Source organism: Nicotiana sylvestris, chromosome 9 (genome assembly GCF_000393655.2).
Source record: "Nicotiana sylvestris chromosome 9, ASM39365v2, whole genome shotgun sequence".
Taxonomy (NCBI): Eukaryota; Viridiplantae; Streptophyta; class Magnoliopsida; order Solanales; family Solanaceae; genus Nicotiana; species Nicotiana sylvestris.
Window position 1 is genome coordinate 138722612 of NC_091065.1, and position 17923 is coordinate 138740534.

Consider the following 17923-nt stretch of genomic DNA (forward strand, 5'->3'; position numbering starts at 1 on the left):
CAAGAACTCAAAGAAGGGTTTTGCAAGATTTCTTCCAAAAGGTAAATCCTACACCTTAGACTCACATATATGGATATATTATGGAAATATGAGTATGAATCAAGTATTACAACTTATTGTATGGTGGTTGGAAGCCATAAATTCCCAATTTAAATACATGAACATGGTAGGGATTTAAAGGTGTTTATTTGATGGAATTTTTGTTGGTTTGGGTGTGAATGGTTGATCACACATGTGATGTTAGGAGTATAAATTGTTAAAGAATAATAGTGTGATGAATTGTTGGTTAATGGTGATAGTTGGAGGAACCAATGCTATAGTTAAGAGGTGTAAATATTTATACCTACAAGATGTTTGATAATATGCCTAAATGGCATAATTTATGGGATCTAGTACTAATATTGGCCATATTGAGTGTTATATTGTAGATTGAAGTTACATAACTGTATGGGATCATTATAGTATCATTAAGGGGCGAATTTCAGATATGTATGGTTAAAACCCCGTCTTTTAGAAATCGAACTTCATCGAGGTTTGTGTGATTTTTGGCAGATTCGTCACACGAGGACGCCAATTAGAGAGGCAAGGGCATAGCGAGCTAGAGGTGAGTAATAGATGTAAATGTTGTTCTGAGGGTTTGAAACCCCGGACTTTCACATCGTAACGCTATATTGAGGCGTGACACGCACTCCATGGCGAGTGCGGGGTCGGATACTACTGGGGATTGTGACTTGGTCCACCCCGTGTGATGTTTATACTATACTGGTGATTGATACACATACTTCATTGATATTACTGGGCTTGATGCCATGTTTGGGGCCTTGTGCCGATTTGTAAAATCCTTCGAGGATTGATATTACTGCTTAGCATGATTTGCATATCATTTAATTTCAGTCCAAGGTTTTAAATGTTGTTTTGTAAACTCAGCCATAATTCTAAGTGTTGAAAACATAAATGATATTTTTAAATGTATTCCGGACTGGGAACTTCTGTTTTGTAAATGCCCAAGGGGCTTATTATATTATTTTCTGGACTGATTATAAAGTGACTTGAAAAGGTGGTAACAATGATACTGTGTGATATACTTGAAATAGTGGTAACAATGACACTGGATGATATACTTGAATAGTGGTAACAATGGCACTGTATGATATAAATTGGTCAGGTAACAATGGCTGACCGGTCAAATAACAATGACTGACCAAGATATTGCGCTTGGGCTGTAGGAGCCCCTCCGAAGTCTGTACACACCCCCAGTGAGCGCCGTCGACGATAAATAAATAGGGATGGCTCGGGCTGCACGCCGCAGTGGGTACGGGAATGTACCATCATATGCATTGCATTGTATTCATGTATTTGTATCTATACTGTTGTTTAGCTGCTCAGTTCCATATGTTACTGCATATTTGGATTTTAGCTTACTTTGTGTATTTACTAGGTTTCTTATCTTCGGACTGTAGTTACTTTTATTACTCACTGGGTCGGAGTACTCACTTTACTCCATGCACCTTGTGTGCAGATCTAAGGCAGTCTCAGGCACAGTAGATCCAGTTGATCAACGGATCCAGCATTTTGGGGGTGTATCAAGGTAGTTGTACGGTGTTCGCAGCATTGATTTCTTCCGTCCTATCCTATCCTATCCTATCCTATCCTATCCTATCTTTTTTTTTCTTCCGCATTATCAGACTTTGGATACACTATGTATTAGGATGATATTCTGTACTCTAGAGGCTCAGATTCGTGACACCGGGTCCTAGTGAGATTATGTTGTGTATTTTGTTAAACTATTCAGTACTTTGATCTTGAATTAATTAATATTTCCATCCGCTATTTTTGATAAATTGGGTTAAGTGTTGAATAATGGTCGGGCTTGCCTAGTAGTGTGTTGGGCGCCATCACGGCCGGGATTTGGGTCGTGACAAGTTGGTATCAGAGCCTAGGTTACTTGGTCTCACGAGTCATGAGCAGGTTTAGTAGAGTCTCGCGGATCGGTACGGAGACGTCTGTATTTATCCTCGAGAGGTTGCAGAACCTTTAGGAAAACTTCACATTCTTGAATTCTTATCGTGCGTTCTTGATTCATCTTGAAAAGTAACTTTTGAAATTCCTTCCACGCGTTTGCATGCGCACATGAGCGCTCAGTATCAGATGTTCCTTGATGGCTTGTGATTCCCTGATTGAGGGGAGAGACGTGATCTCTATGAGTTGATGTTGGGCTAGTCTGAAGGACTTGAGGCCGAATCTTCGCCTATGGCTTGAGCACCGAGGTGCTGATTTTGTGAGCAAGTACTTTGAACTCATATGTTCATTATTGTCCTTATTAGCTGGAATGGCGGTTGGATATCCACGTCATGAGTAATGTGTATGGTAGTGGAAGGTATACCAAAAATAGTAACTAAAGGTAAAGCTAATGGGTGATTGGCTTATGAGAGAAATCTATTTGTCATACTAGTTAGATAAGTCTGGGAGTTGAGATCGCTTATGTAAATGTATTATGACAAAATCTATGAGTCGAGGAGACCACCTTGAAGGTCGAAAACATTTAAAGAAAGAATATGTTCTTACTCGGTTGAGTAGCCCAATAATGGAGGATTGAAAGATATTTTCTATGTGTTATGATTCAAATAGGTACAACACATGTCCATGTATCAATTTTGATAGTATAATACATGTAATATTTATATTAATGTAATTAATATACATTGTGATGCTTTATCAAGTTGTGGATGTGTTGTTAGGATGGTTTTGGTGATTCTCTGGCAGGTGGATAGGCCCAATTACAAAGGAGACTCTGCCGAAATTTTTGAAAAATTTGGGACTTAGTAAAAATTTGGTCCCCTAGAGAGTAGGCTTAACTATTATGTGAGTGAATGCAAGAAAACGCAGAAGAGTTAAAATTTCAGATGAATTGTGTTTCTATAAGCTTATGAAGGAGTGAGTTTAATCTCACTATGGTATTATCTCAGTCTGCCACACAGATGCCTCTGTCTTATTTGATCCGGAATCCACCTATTCTTATGTGTCTTTATATTTTGCCCGTCATTTGAGTATACCCTGGGAGTCTCTTCCTTTACCTGTTCATGTGTCTACCCCGGTGGGCGATACTATTGTTATGGACCGTGTGTATTGGTCATGTGCTGTGATTATTGGGGGTCTGGAGACCTAAGTTGATCTACTGCCGTTGAGCATGGTAGATTTTGATATTATTCTGGGCATGGATTGGTTATCTCCATATCATGCTATTCTAGACTGTCATGCTAAGACAGTTACTTTGGCTATTCTGGGTGTTCCGAGGATCGAGTGGCGTGGCATGACTGATTATGTCTCTAGCAGAGTAATTTCTTTCTTGAAAGCCCGGCGTATGGTTGGGAAAGGTTATCTATCATATCTGGCTTTTGTGCGGGATGTTGGAGCTGAGACTCCTAGTATTGATTCTGTCCCAGTTGTGAGGGACTTTCCTGATGTATTTCCTGCAGACCTGTCGGGCATGCCGCCGGACAGGGATATTGATTTTGGCATTGACTTAGTGCCGGGCACTCAGCCCATTTCTATTCTGCCATATCGTATGGCACCAGTAGAGCAGAAAGAATTGAAGGAACAGCTTTAGGAACTCTTAGATAAGGGGTTCATTCGGCCTAGCGTGTCCCCATGGGGTGCACCTGTTTTATTTGTGAAGAAGAAAGATGGCACAATGAGAATGTGCATTGATTATAGGCAGTTGAATAAGGTAACAGTGAAGAACAAGTATCCTTTGCCTCACATTGATGACTTATTTGATCAGCTTCAGGGAGCGAGGGTATTTTCTAAGATTGATCTGCGTTCGGGCTATCACCAGTTGAAAATCAGGGAGTCGGATATTCCCAAGACTGCTTTCGGGACTAGATATGGTCACTATGAATTTTTGGTTATGTCTTTCGGGCTGACAAATGCCCCAGCAGTGTTCATGCATTTGATGAACAGTGTATTTAAGCCTTATCTAGATGCATTTGTTATTGTATTCATTGATGATATCCTGGTGTATTCACGTAGCCAGGAGGAGCATGCCCAGCATTTACGTGTAGTGTTGCAGAGATTGAGAGAGAAGAAGCTTTATGCAAAATTCTCCAAATGTGAATTTTGGCTAAGTTCTGTGGCATTTTTGGGACACGTAGTGTCCAGCGAGGGTATACAGGTTGATCCAAGGAAGATAGAAGCAGTGTAGAGTTGGTCTAGACCGTCCTCAGTCACAGAGATTCGGAGTTTTCTTGGGCTAGTAGGCTATTATCGCCGATTTGTTCAGGGGTTTTCTTCTATTGCATCGCCTTTGACCAAGTTGACTCAGAAAGGTGCCCTATTTGTATGGTCCGGCGAGTGTGAGGAGAGCTTTCAGAAGCTCAAAGCACTTCTGACCACAACTCTAGTGTTGGTGTTACCATCAGCTACATGTTCATACACGGTATAGTGTGATGCTTCCAGAGTTGGGATTGGTAATTCCTTCCAGAATTTGTTTTCCTTTTGTGACACGTTCGAATTAGTATCCTATTGGCATATTGGGGCATCATATGCATCTTTTGATTATATCTGAGGTGGCTTATTGCCTGGACAGTTCGTAATGGGTGAGACAAGATCATTGAATTCGAGATCAGTGCAATCTGAGTATATAAAGTAAATTAAGGGGCTAAGACTATTGTCTGGTTCAGAATGAGGTGATAGTTTTTGCCAAAAGTATAGACCCAATGAATTATTAATTCGGCAGTGTTATGAATTTATACAGATTTTATCCGTCGTGTCAGTATTGTAAGAATTTGAACAAGACCTATATGTGTCATGCAGAGCATGGGATGTATAATGGTTTTTCTTCTAGAGGGGATCAATGAAAGTTCTTGACTAATTGAGTACGTAAGCATTCCTGATTTGGAAGGGGAGGTGAAGTCCTCATGTTACCTTAGGATGATATGGTATATGCCATATGTTGTGAAGGATTGAGAATTGCGTGTGTAAGGTCATGGTTCAGTCCTGAATGGAAATTCATAACGTTCTTAGGCAGTACAGGCAACTTTGGGTGATTAGAGAAATGAGCTTCAGATGATTAGGGTGAATGATTTTCAGATGATTAAGGAAATTTTATTTCTAATCATAGTGATTTGTAGAGGTTACATGTTTCAGAAAAAGGCCAATGTGATTAAGTTGATGGCACTTCAATAGTATTGGGGTAAGGTATGATGATGCGTGTGCTACATGGAGTTGGAGACTGGGAGGACTCATGTACATGCTATATTGTGGTTGTGGATCGTGTGCGTCGGTACTATTTAACAGCTATCAAAATTTGGAGGTTCGAGTAGATCTTTACTTGCTGGTATGTTAGATTTTGTATGTGATGTCAGAATTTAGACTGGTTGTCTTAGCGTCAGGCAATTCTGAACTATTGTGTCGTGGGCTATGCCGGGAATGCCACGGGTTGAGTGGCTAGGTGAGTTGGATTATGTTCTATCAGGTTTGCGTAGTAGGTGTTATTTGTATCACCGTGGGTGTAATGATTTGCTCTAGCTCCAGCCATAAATTGAGCATGGTTGTCGATTTCAAGCATTGTGACTTGAGGTGTTTCATGTGGAGTAGTATTTGGATAAGATCGCGCGTTGCAGCAAAGATGTGTGGAAACATGACCTTGCTGGTCAAATTTGTGTGTCCTATTTCTATGATGTGAGACCGGGTCTCAGCCTTGTGTTGTGGCAGTACTAGAGTTTGAGGTACAACTCTCTCAGTTGAGTCATATTCATGATTTGAGTATGTTCGGACCGTTTCTTATGGGTGCGCGTATTATGCAAGTTGTGGCTTAGGCATGTATTGGGGTGTTATAACACCAGAGTGGTGTGTTGGATTCGAGGTGATCATTAGGGGCAGTGATGAATACGAACAAAAATCGATTCCGGCTTGTTAGGAGGATAATATCGAGGTTCGGCTCGGAGATCTGTTGCGATATTAGTAAAAGAGGAAATGACTTTATAAATGGTTGATTTGAGAAATGGTTACGTTTTATCGCGTGTTTTATTTATAGTTGGCAGTATAGGAATGTGTTGGAATAAGACTTTAGCTAACAAGAGGTTTCCTATCGGTATTTGGGTATTGTGGGCAACTGCTGTGAATAGAGACTATCGTTTCGAGTGTTGGATTGTTGGTTATTACAGCTGGTTCGTGTTAATTATGGGTATGACTTCGGAAAGTGCAATGTGGGTCTACAGTTTATGGTCTAAATGGCTATGAAATTTCAGTTTTATTGTATTATCAGACCTACGTGAGATAGGATAACGTGAGTTCATCCCCGGATTTATACATGGTAAGGTTATTCAGCAATTGTTGGGCTTTTGGAAAAAGTCTGGGCATGTTCGAGGACGAACGTTTGTTTTAATTGGGGAGAATATAACGACCCGAACCGTTGTTTCCTGTATTTTCTTCCTGTATTCCCCGTTAAATACTTATTCATGTTTTAATATGTGTACTTGGTGAATTTGAGTCAATTCGAATCGAGTTTGGTATGAAATGGGACAATTAGTCTCTTTAAGGAAGAATTAGTTTGGAAAAGTCAACCGGATATTGACTTATGAGTTAGAGGGATGAAAATTGAATTCCGATGATTCGATTAGCTCTGGGTGATGATTTAAGGCCTAGGAGCGCAATCGGAATTAATTTTGGAGGTCCGGTGAAGAAATTAGCTCATTTTGGCGAAGTTAGTATTTTGGCGATTTTCGGTTGATAGGTGAAATTTTGATCCGACGGTCGGAATGGAATTCCGAGAATTTCTGTAGCTTCGTTATGCCATTTTGGATATGTGTGCGAAATTTCAAGTCATTCGGACATATTTTGGTCGAGTTTTGAACGAATGCTCGTTTTGGAAGTTTTAAAGGAACTTAGACTTGAATTCTATAATTTTGGTGTTAGTCAAGGTGTTTTGATAATTGGAACAAGTTTGAATAATATTTTAAGATGTATTGGTATTTTTGGTTGAGGTCCCGAGGACCTCGGGATGATTTCGGATGGCTAACAGGAACTTTTGAAGTTGGAAATTTCATAATAGACGAAAGTTGTAAATGAGTGCGCGCAAGGCCTCATTTTGAACGATAATATCTCTCGTTATATAAGAAGTTGTGTGAGCAACAACCTATCAAATTAAATCCCTTTGAGTATAGTTTCCAACGCAATAAACCGTTTGTCATTTGGAAGTGTATACAAAAAGTTATGACCATTTCACTGGTCAGGTGTCAGAGCGCGCGAAGTATCGCGTGAAGTCGCGCATTTCGCGCGTCTGAGGCAGAATGCTCTGAAAAACGCACGAAAAAACGCGCGAACAACGCGCGAACTACAAGACTGAAGGTTTTTAAGTACTCTAAAGATCGTAAATGAAAGGAATTGAGTCATTTCTCAAGCTTAGGGCTTCCTCTACACCCCCAATTCGACCAAGGCACCTAATTGCACTCCTAAGGTAAGATTTTTGGAGTATTTTGAGTTGATTACTACTCCCAAACACTTATATTAACATGGATTGATCTTAAAAATCCTTAGATTTTCAAGAAATTCCTTCAAGAACTCAAAGAAGGGTTTTGCAAGATTTCTTCCAAAAGGTAAATCCTACACCTTAGACTCACATATATGGATATATTATGGAAATATGAGTATGAATCAAGTATTACAACTTATTGTATGGTGGTTGGAAGCCATAAATTCCCAATTTAAATACATGAACATGGTAGGGATTTAAAGGTGTTTATTTGATGGAATTTTTGTTGGTTTGGGTGTGAATGGTTGATCACACATGTGATGTTAGGAGTATAAATTGTTAAAGAATAATAGTGCGATGAATTGTTGGTTAATGGTGATAGTTGGAGGAACCAATGCTATAGTTAAGAGGTGTAAATATTTATACCTACAAGATGTTTGATAATATGCTTAAATGGCATAATTTATGGGATCTAGTACTAATATTGGTCATATTGAGTGTTATATAGTAGATTGAAGTTACATAACTGTATAGGATCATTATAGTATCATTAAGGGGCGAATTTCAGATATGTATGGTTAAAACCCCGTCTTTTAGAAATCGAACTTCATCGAGGTTTGTGTGATTTTTGGAAGATTCGTCACACGAGGAGGCCAATTAGAGAGGCAAGGGCATAGAGAACTAGAGGTGAGTAATAGATGTAAATGCTGTTCTGAGGGTTTGAAACCCCGGACTTTCACATCGTAACGCTATATTGAGGCGTGACACGCACTCCATGGCGAGTGCGGGGTCGGATACTACTGGGGATTGTGACTTGGTCCACCCCGTGTGATGTTTATACTATACTGGTGATTGATACACATACTTCATTGATATTACTGGGCTTGATGCCATGTTTGGGGCCTTGTGCCGATTTGTAAAATCCTTCGAGGATTGATATTACTGCTTAGCATGATTTGCATATCATTTAATTTCAGTCCAAGGTTTTAAATGCTGTTTTGCAAACTCAGCCATAATTCTAAGTGTTGAAAACTTAAATGATATTTTTAAATGTATTCCGGGCTGGGAACTTCTATTTTGTAAATGCCCAAGGGGCTTATTATATTATTTTCTGGACTGATTATAAAGTGACTTGAAACAGTGGTAACAATGACACTGTGTGATATACTTGAAATAGTGGTAACAATGACACTGGATGATATACTTGAACAGTGGTAACAATGGCACTGTATGATATAAATTGGTCAGGTAACAATGGCTGACCGGTCAGGTAACAATGACTGACCAAGATATTGCGCTTGGGCTGTAGGAGCCCCTCCGGAGTCTGTACACACCCCCAGTGAGCGCCGTCGACGATAAATAAATATGGATGGCTCGGGCTGCACGCCGCAGTGGGTACTGGAATGTACCATCATATGCATTGCATTGCATTCATGTATTTGTATTTATACTGGTGTTTAGCTGCTCAGTTCCATATGTTGCTGTATATTTGGATTTTAGCTTACTTTGTGTATTTACTGGATTTTCTTATCTTCGGACTGTAGTTACTTTTATTACTCACTGGGTCGGAGTACTCACTTTACTCCCTGCACCTTGTGTGCAGATCCAGGGCAGTCTCAGGCTCAGTAGATCCAGTTGATCAGCAGATCCAGCCTCTGGGAGTGTATCAAGGTAGTTGTATGGTGTTCGCAGCATTGATTTCTTCCGTCCTATCCTATCCTATCCTATCCTATCCTATCCTATCTTTTTTTTCTTCCGCATTATCAGACTTTGGATACACTATGTATTAGGATGATATTCTGTACTCTAGAGGCTCAGATTCGTGACACCGGGTCCTAGTGAGATTATGTTGTGTATTTTGTTAAACTCTTCAGTACTTTGATCTTGAATTAATTAATATTTCCATCCGCTATTTTTGATAAATTGGGTTAAGTGTTGAATAATGGTCGAGCTTGCCTAGTAGTGTGTTGGGCACCATCACGACCGGGATTTGGGTCGTGACAATAAGAATTGATGAACTTTTAGTTTTTAGGTTTTGTTCTTGTGAATTGAACTTGTACGATATGAGTTGAACCTTTAGGATATGACTTGAACTTTTGTGGATATGAATTGAAGGTTTAGGATATGAATTGAACTTTTAGTTTATGTTTTGGAATTTTAGATTGCTAGAGGATTATTAGAAGAGGTTGATGATGTTATTAGACAAGCAATAGAACTTCCACCAAGAATAACTAAGACACAGTACCTGGCAAAGTGTGCCTTTAATTGTTCTTCTCATTAGCGACAATGATGATGAGAAGGCAATGGCATGTGTTTCAAATAGTGATGGTGTAGGTAGGAATTTAGTATTTTCTAAGTAGATAAAAGAAGAGCTTATAGAGTAATTCTGTACTTCATTTTCCATGAGAAAAAGAAGTTTAATTGAGAGTGACAAGGTTGATGAAGACGGAATGTGTTCCGTTGGTCATGGCAGTTCTCATAGAATGGGGATCATAAGACTCTATGATGACAGAGATTATAGGAAGTTTTGTTCTAAACTTTCTTCCAAGTCTGATCCGTACAAGCTTAATGTGATATTAGTGATATTTCTTCGGATTCAGACAATGATTTGACCGACAAAAGTATGGAAATGCTCTTAAAAAGAATTAAAGGTAAAATCTTTTCAGCATCCTTCTCTACCAAGAAAAACATTTTACCTTTAATTCTTTTTAAGAGCATTTCCATACTTTTGTCGGTCAAATCATTGTCTGAATCCGAAGAAATATCACCAATATCATATTAAGCTTGTACGGATCAGACTTGCAAGAAAGTTTAGAACAAAACTTCCTATAATCTTTATCATCATAGAGTCTTATGATCCCCGCTTTATGGGAACTGTCATGACCAACGGAAAATATTCCGTCTTCATCAACGTTGTCACTATCAATCAAACTTCTCTTCCTCTTGGAAAGTGAAGTAGAGAATTCCTCTATAACCTCTTTTATCTACTTAGGAAAGGTTAAATCCTACCTATACCATCACTATTTTGAAACACATGTCGTTGCCTTCTCATTATCATTGTAGCTATATAGATCAACAATTGATCAAAGACACACCTTGTCAGGTACTGTATCCAAGTTATTCTCTGTATCCAAGTTCATCCGGAGTAATAGTACCACGAGGATAATCACCAAAGCCACCAGACAGCTTTATGATGCCAATGAAGCAAGATGAGTTATTCAATGAAACTCGTATTGTAAAGAAGAAGAAAGAGACTGATTCAGAAAGGAGGGTCGAACCTCGACTATATACATGTAAGTTTTTTACTTTTCATTAAGTATTTTGATTTGATTTACTTTTATATAAATTTTAAAATACTAATTCAATATATATAATTTTTCATATAGGTTCGCTTCACATGCAACTGACGTGAGAGAATTCATACACAGTAAACCACCTAATGAATCGGGCGAGGCAATCCAACTTTCGGACGAGGATGCTGAAAGAACACTCCTTGAGTACTTTATATACTTTGAACTAGACAAAAAAATTTAGTTCTATTGTGTTAGTTCTTTTTAGTTCGAATGGGCTTGTAATAAGCGTTAACTTAGTTTTGTTAGCTTAATGTGTTAGTTCTATTGATTGTTGCTTTTAATTGTTGTTGTTGTTGTTGCTGGCATAAAATGCCTGTTTAGGATGTTTGGTAAGCTGGCAGGTGGTGTAGCTGCCAAAACAGGCAGTTTCTGCCAAAAATATACCAAGAAAAGCGACCAACTTTGGTCTCTATTTGGTCGCATTTCACTATAAAAAAATAATTTTCTGGGCAATAGCGACCAACCTTGGTCGCTACCTGCCCAGATTTCTATTAAAAAAAATACAATTTCTGGAAATATAGCGACCAATGTTGGTCGCTTATCTTTAAAAAAAATTAAATTCTTGAATTTAGCGACCAACTTTGGTCTCTATTGTCCAGATTTTAAAATATAATATTTGGATTAGAGACCAAAGTTGGTCGCTTTCTAATGATTAATGATAAATTAAAAACAACGTATTTCATATGTAGAGACCAACTTTGGTCGCCAAATTTATATTATTAAATTAATATAGCGACCAAAGTTGGTCACTAAAGTCAAAATCAGAATATTTGGTCCTTTTACCTTAGAGACCAAAGTTGGTCGCTAATTAGCGACCAACTTTGGTCCCTAAAGTAAAGGGACCAGCAATATTGCGACTAGGCATGTTTGGTCGCTTTTTGGTCGCTTTTAGGCCTATAAGCGATCAACTTTTGTCGCTTTTTGTGGTCGCTTTTTACTGGATTTCTAGTAGTGGAAGAAGCGGTTTCCTTGTGTGGGACAGTTTTTGAGGTCTTAGCCATTTTTTTAAATTGGGAAGAATAAAACGGAAGAGGAACGCTTGGATATTTTACGAAGAAACAAGTAAAGAAACTCGGGGAACTGAAAACACAATGATCTAGGGAACGCAAAGAGCTGTGAAGATTAGAATGAAGGAGATTGAAAGTAAAGTTTGAAAGAATGAAGAAGGTGGCTATTTATTGGTTTCGCAACGGCAGTTCAATACTGGTAGTGGCCGATCGTCGACTGACGCGCATTAAATGCCTAGGAAACTAAATCGACGGGATGTTTCGGTCACCTCTGCCTCTTGCGCCACATTGCTTACATCATGGTAAACCGAGGGGATGTTCGAAGACTCAATTCGTTTGTTGTCATTACACTCCGAAAAATGAGGGGACTATCTGTATAAGGTCATAATCGGGCTTCCCTAATTTTCTATGGCTAAATGACACTAGGGTGGCAGACCAAGGCTCGGCCTTGCATTACATCGAACCACGGCACGGAGATGGATTGCTAAGCTCATGAGTCGATGACCAATCAAGATCGAGACCAGCCGTGATCGAGACCGAAGCAGGATAGAGACCGAGCGAGATCGAAGGGATCCTGCTAAGCCGAATAACAGAAAGACGAGATATCCGTGATCGGGCAAGGATCGTGGCAGAAATCTCGGCACGTATCAAGTCAAGACCGGTCATTTAGCCAATCATGTGATTTCCTTCTGTATTTAGAATTGTACCATAAGTAGAATTCCTCTACTATATAAAGGAGGTTCTAATCATTTTGTAATTATCAGACTCACGTTACAAAAGCTATATATTTACTCTCTCTTAATCTCTCAATATTTTTGCTACTGTGTTCATACTTTCTGGCGAAATACTCACTTAATTCGAGGGCAATCTAACTCAAGGATTAAAGCTATACGTGTTATTTGGTTTGCTTCATTTATATTTACAGTTAATTTCATTGTCAATTTACGTTTTTTCTCAATTTGTGCTAAGTGAATCACGTATCCTTAAAATCACAGTATAAATTCAATTGTAATATGTTTTTAGGGTAAACAATTTGCTGCCAATTCTGATTAAAATTCAGCTCGGTTGGATGTGGAATCGGGGAGTCGAATTTGCTCGAGGCGATGGGAAATCTGCTTTGGTTGGGGGGTGGGGGTGGGGGATTATTTGATTGCTTGTCCTTTTACTTATTGGGTTCGGTATCTATGCACTTGGAAGGGGAAAAAAAGGAGTTTTTGCTTTCGACACGTGAGTTGGCTGTGGGGTTCTCTATTCTCGTTGAAACTTTGTCATATCTAGGCCAGGCAAATAATACCTAATCAGCATTGGCGTTTGGCAACCACGAGCTTCCACTATCTCGCTCGTCACCCACTCACAAGCTTATAGGAAAAGGGAAGAGCAAAAAGCAAGGTGGAGAAAATGAAATGAATTAATGAAGACATATGCATGCACAACAAAGAAGGCTAAGGCAAAACTAAAAATGCCCATGCACAATTGCACAAGGGTCATTTCCAAGCATAACAACTTTTGCATGGGTATTGAGGCAAGAGTTTACTAATAAAATTAGATCAAGAGCAAGGAAGTTTTTACTACCAATAAAATTAGATCAAGAATAAAACTACTTGGTAATTACTTACTAATAGATCATAACAGATTCTACAAAGGAAAAGCAAAAAAGGTGAAACAGTTGATACTGTACAAAGAATGACGTTAAATAAATCTCCATACTCCATGTCTGTTTATTCAGATGGGTCTGGCATGTTTAGTACTCCCTCCGTTGCGTTTTAGATGAGTTAGTTTGACTCGGCACGGAATTTAAGAAAAAAGAAGAAGAATTTTGAAACTTGTAGTCTTAAAAGCTTAAGGAGTAAAAGCTTTGTGGGGCTATGATATTTTTGTGGTTATAAAAGTTTCTCATTAAAAGTAAAATGAGTAAAATAAAGAGTTTAAAGTTGAATTATTTCCAAATTTAAAAATGTGTCATTTATTTTGGAACAGACTAAAAAGGAAAATACGTCATCTAAGCTGAAACGAAGGGAGTATTAAAATTTCCTATGTTCGAACCAGCCATATTGAGAAGACATTTGATATGCTCTTCCATTCTATTCCATGAAAAGTCATCTTGTCTGGCTTTTCTTAATTTTCGTTCGAGCCTAGCATTTGGGAAGTTAGTTATTTTATTAAATGGGTTCACAAGATTAATTTCAATATAATACTCTAATGTCCAGCACCTCTGCCTCCCATTTGTTTAAGCCATCATTAGAATGAGTCTTACCTCTTCTTGTTTTTGCTCTTCCTTTCTTTCATTTTTTATTAGTTAGTTCAATACAATAAGCGCATTTGCAATAAATCGGACGTCCATTTCATCAGCAGAATAAATTGACAAATGCTTCGCTGATGCTAAACGCACTTGGTCATTTTTCCAATTCTCTTTAATAAGAAATGCAAAAGCAACATCCTTCTGTGCGGGGAACTTGAGCATTATCTAAAACCCAACCATTAAAAAGGAGCTATTATTAAATCCTCGCAATTTCTTCTTAAACAGCTTCGTCTCCAGCTTTTACCTGATTTAAAGACTTTGTTATAGATGTTTCTTTACCAACAGGTTCGGCTTCAGCATCGTCAGTGCTGCTCGATTTCGACAATATTTGGTCCTTGCTCTTGCCCCATATTACTAAATACAGTCCAATGACAATGATTGCCCCTCCCAAAACCCTATATATTCATCCGGCACCATATTAGACAACCTCTTTTGCACTCAACGTTACTACTTGAAATAAAAATCATTAATGATATCGCGATAATCAATTGTTCGTTCCCCAAAAAATAAAAATAAAAATTAATAATAATAATCATATTAATAAAGTAAATAAGCATGTACGTACCTTCCCAAGTTTAGCTGCTCGGATAAAATGAATGAACCCAAAATTGCGACCAGTACCATATTTAGAGGATTAAAAGCAGTGACGAAAACAGGCCCTTTATCCTTCATTATCAATCCAGAAACATAATAGCCCAGCCCAGAAGTGACCATTCCCTGCATCCGTGAAATTTTGTTTTGCGTGAACTAAAGTAAGCTCTAGGAAAGTCGTGACTAATAGGTGATAAATATTAATATGAATTAATGATGGCACATACTAGAGAATATTGTTCAAGCTTACACTATAAACGTAAGATAAAAGTTTAGTGTCCAAGTGGATAGCCCAGATTGAAGTATTGCCCCTTTCAGCCACAAGGGTCAAAGCTGTGCCTTCCACCGCTCCCGCCGAACAAATCAAACAAGTGAGCGATAATGCCGCAGGGTATGTCTTCAAGGTTATTGCCTGTTTGTAACACAAACATAAAATATGAAAAAAAGAAAAATAACAATACAATAACAACAACAACAACCCAGTAAAATCTCACAATTGGGGTGATAGGGGCTGCGCGAACGCATGCCCCCACCACAAATTATGATGTAGGCTCGACCACTTGGGTCAACCTTAATTAGGCTAGCACCCCTCCAATATTGTGCAATGAAAGTCATCAGCCTAGGCCATGGTTCTTGCTGATCGCCCATCGACCCGTCCAGGTAAGTAAGAAAAAAATAATGTTAACGGATCTACGTAGATTATCCTGCTGGTCTCAACATTGTCATCTATAGTGAATCATTTAATAACTTAAGTTTATTAAGGATAGTACCTGAAGATTATAAAAGCAGGCCCAACAGATACAACCTGCTGCGATGAAGAGAGCACCCTTAATGGGTTGTAGCTCAGTCAGAGAAGCACTAGTAGCAGTTGTAGTAGAAAGGAGATGTCTGGTCCAGGGCAATCCAATTGTAGGTCCTCCAATTAGTGCCATAATCATGGCACCACCAAATGTCACTGTTGTTCCCACTATTTTTGCTTGGCTTGATAATCTCCTTATGTTCACCTTCTCAAGCCTACACTTTCAACTTACCTATTATTTACCTACTCATGTAACCAACTTTACATCGTATACCCTGATTTATTTCATATGATACTATTTGACTGATCAGTACAAATTTTAAAAAATATAAGACTTTTAGCACATATCAAAGGTACTCTTATAACTTTTTTTTCTTAAAATATCTAGCATAATTCTTTGGATATAAGAGCATGTTAGTTATGGTAAAATGAATGTTTAAATTAAAAAGTTTCCAAATATTCAGAAGTGTCATCTTTTTTAAAACAAATTTAAAAAGAAAGAGTATCATAGAGGGAGTACTTATTTTGTTGCGTTGATGCATTAACAATTGTATTTTAAGCTGTACTGGGTTTTATGTCAACTGTACTTTCTAGTCATTACTAAACAAAGGGAATATTTTGGACGATAAGACGGCTCAAAACTCCCATGGGCTCTTTTGTTACACGATATTTGCTGATACTTTTTTTGGTTCTTTTTGCTGATCCAATAGTTCAGTTAAATACATCGATCGTACTTATCAATTTTTTTTTGTCCTTTTTAAACGTTGAATATGAACGTGCATGTGATAAAATAAATTGCAGACAAGATAGGTAAATAATACCTTAGGATCCAAGCCAACAAAAAGGTAAGGGCTGGAAGCACATTGCACATTGCCGTTGCAAAAGTTGCAGTAGTGTATCTCAACCCTGTGTAGTACAAGTTCTGGTCGATGACAGGCCTGCAATAAAAAAAGGCAGCTTATGTTTTTAACTATGTTGCTCGGACTCTCCAAAAGTGTTGATGCATCCATGTCGGATCCTCAAAAGATGTACTAAATTTGGAGGATCCGACACGTACGCACCCAACAACATTTTTGTAAAGTCCAAGTAACATAGGTTTTCAGTGTAATATCAGACAATGTGCAAAAAAAGGCAGCTTTTGTTTTCAGTGGAAAAAATTGCTAATGTATTAATGTCATAGATGTTTACTCCAGTAAGCCCAGCAACATAATCTTCAAGAAAATGGATACAGTCATGTTTGGCCTTATTTTCCTGTGTGTTAAACAACCAGAGAAACCAGAATTATTATCTTTTTTTTAAAACAAAAATAACTTCATCTAAGTAAAAAAGAGAGTTGCACTGCATGAATATGTTACAAGACCTTTCCAAGACCATGGCAAAAGGAGCAAAGACAAAAGTGGCAAAGACATTTCTGTAGACGGCAAAGGTGAAATGGCTCATGCCATGATTTAGAGCAGACTTAGCTATTATAGCTGATCCTGCATATCCAAACTGTAACAATATCACTGCCAAATATGGCTGTGCTTCCTTCACAAATTTCAATATCCTTTCCCTTGTTGACATGCTTCGTTTTTCTTTACTGCACAGTACGTAGCTTTCTTTTCTTTTTTTAATATTTCAACTAGCTAGTTAAAGTATTGGGTAAGCAATGCTTTGTACCTCACAAACCCCGCCTTGCGGTTCTATATATAGGGCAGTGGCGGAGCCACATGCACAGTGGCGAACGACATGCACAGTCGTAAAACCCGGAAATTCATAAGGGTATTCAAATTTTGAACACCCTTTTTTAGTGCGCTATGCAAAGGTGTTCAAAGTTTATTATTTAATCAATAACAAGTACTAATATTTTACCTTATACATAGTATAATATTTTGGCGAAGGGTGTTCAGTTGACCACCCTTGGGTCAACCCTTTGTCGGAAAATTATAGTATATATATACTGGTGAGTTTATTTCTTTATATTTTGACTCCTCTTAATGAAAATCCTGACTCTCCTGCTGATACAGGGACAAACAAAGCTAGCTAAGCACGTCTCCATATCAAAAACTGTATGGACTCCACTATCATCTTATAATGGAATTGTTCAATAAAACACTTCTCTTCATTCAGATAATGGCTTACTTATTTCTATAAAGTTTCTCATCATGAAAACTGGTAAAGTGATCTTTTTCCCACAGTTTGAATATTTTTATAATTTACAGGTGAAGAAAAGGTTTCAAATATTTCTAAGAATTATTGCTATAAATCAAATGTCTATTATGTATTTGGTTTTTTTTTCTTCATTATTTCGGAAACGAAGAATAAGTAATTTATATTTTAAAAGAAGCAATTTATGATAAGACATTGTTGCTGACGAGGGAGATAGAACCGTCACAACAATGCACTAAACCAAACATGTCTTCT

The 17923-nt window shown here is 38.1% G+C and overlaps 1 protein-coding gene and 1 non-coding gene across 2 annotated transcripts; both read right to left on the reverse strand.

Annotated features, from left to right (window-relative positions):
* Window positions 1-14149: 14149 nt before the first annotated feature.
* Window positions 14150-17180, reverse strand: LOC104244536 (WAT1-related protein At2g39510-like). The gene is made up of 7 exons (XM_009799983.2): window positions 16881-17180; window positions 16709-16771; window positions 16342-16458; window positions 15492-15735; window positions 14972-15133; window positions 14696-14847; window positions 14150-14525 (listed from the first exon to the last, which is right to left on the reverse strand). The coding sequence occupies exons 1-7, from the start codon at window positions 17081-17083 to the stop codon at window positions 14348-14350; spliced, it is 1119 nt and encodes a 372-aa protein (XP_009798285.1). The 5' UTR covers window positions 17084-17180; the 3' UTR covers window positions 14150-14347.
* On the reverse strand, window positions 15226-15389 carry LOC138878783 (U1 spliceosomal RNA). The gene has a single exon (XR_011402559.1). It is a non-coding gene; the product is annotated as a U1 spliceosomal RNA (small nuclear RNA).
* Window positions 17181-17923: the final 743 nt, after the last annotated feature.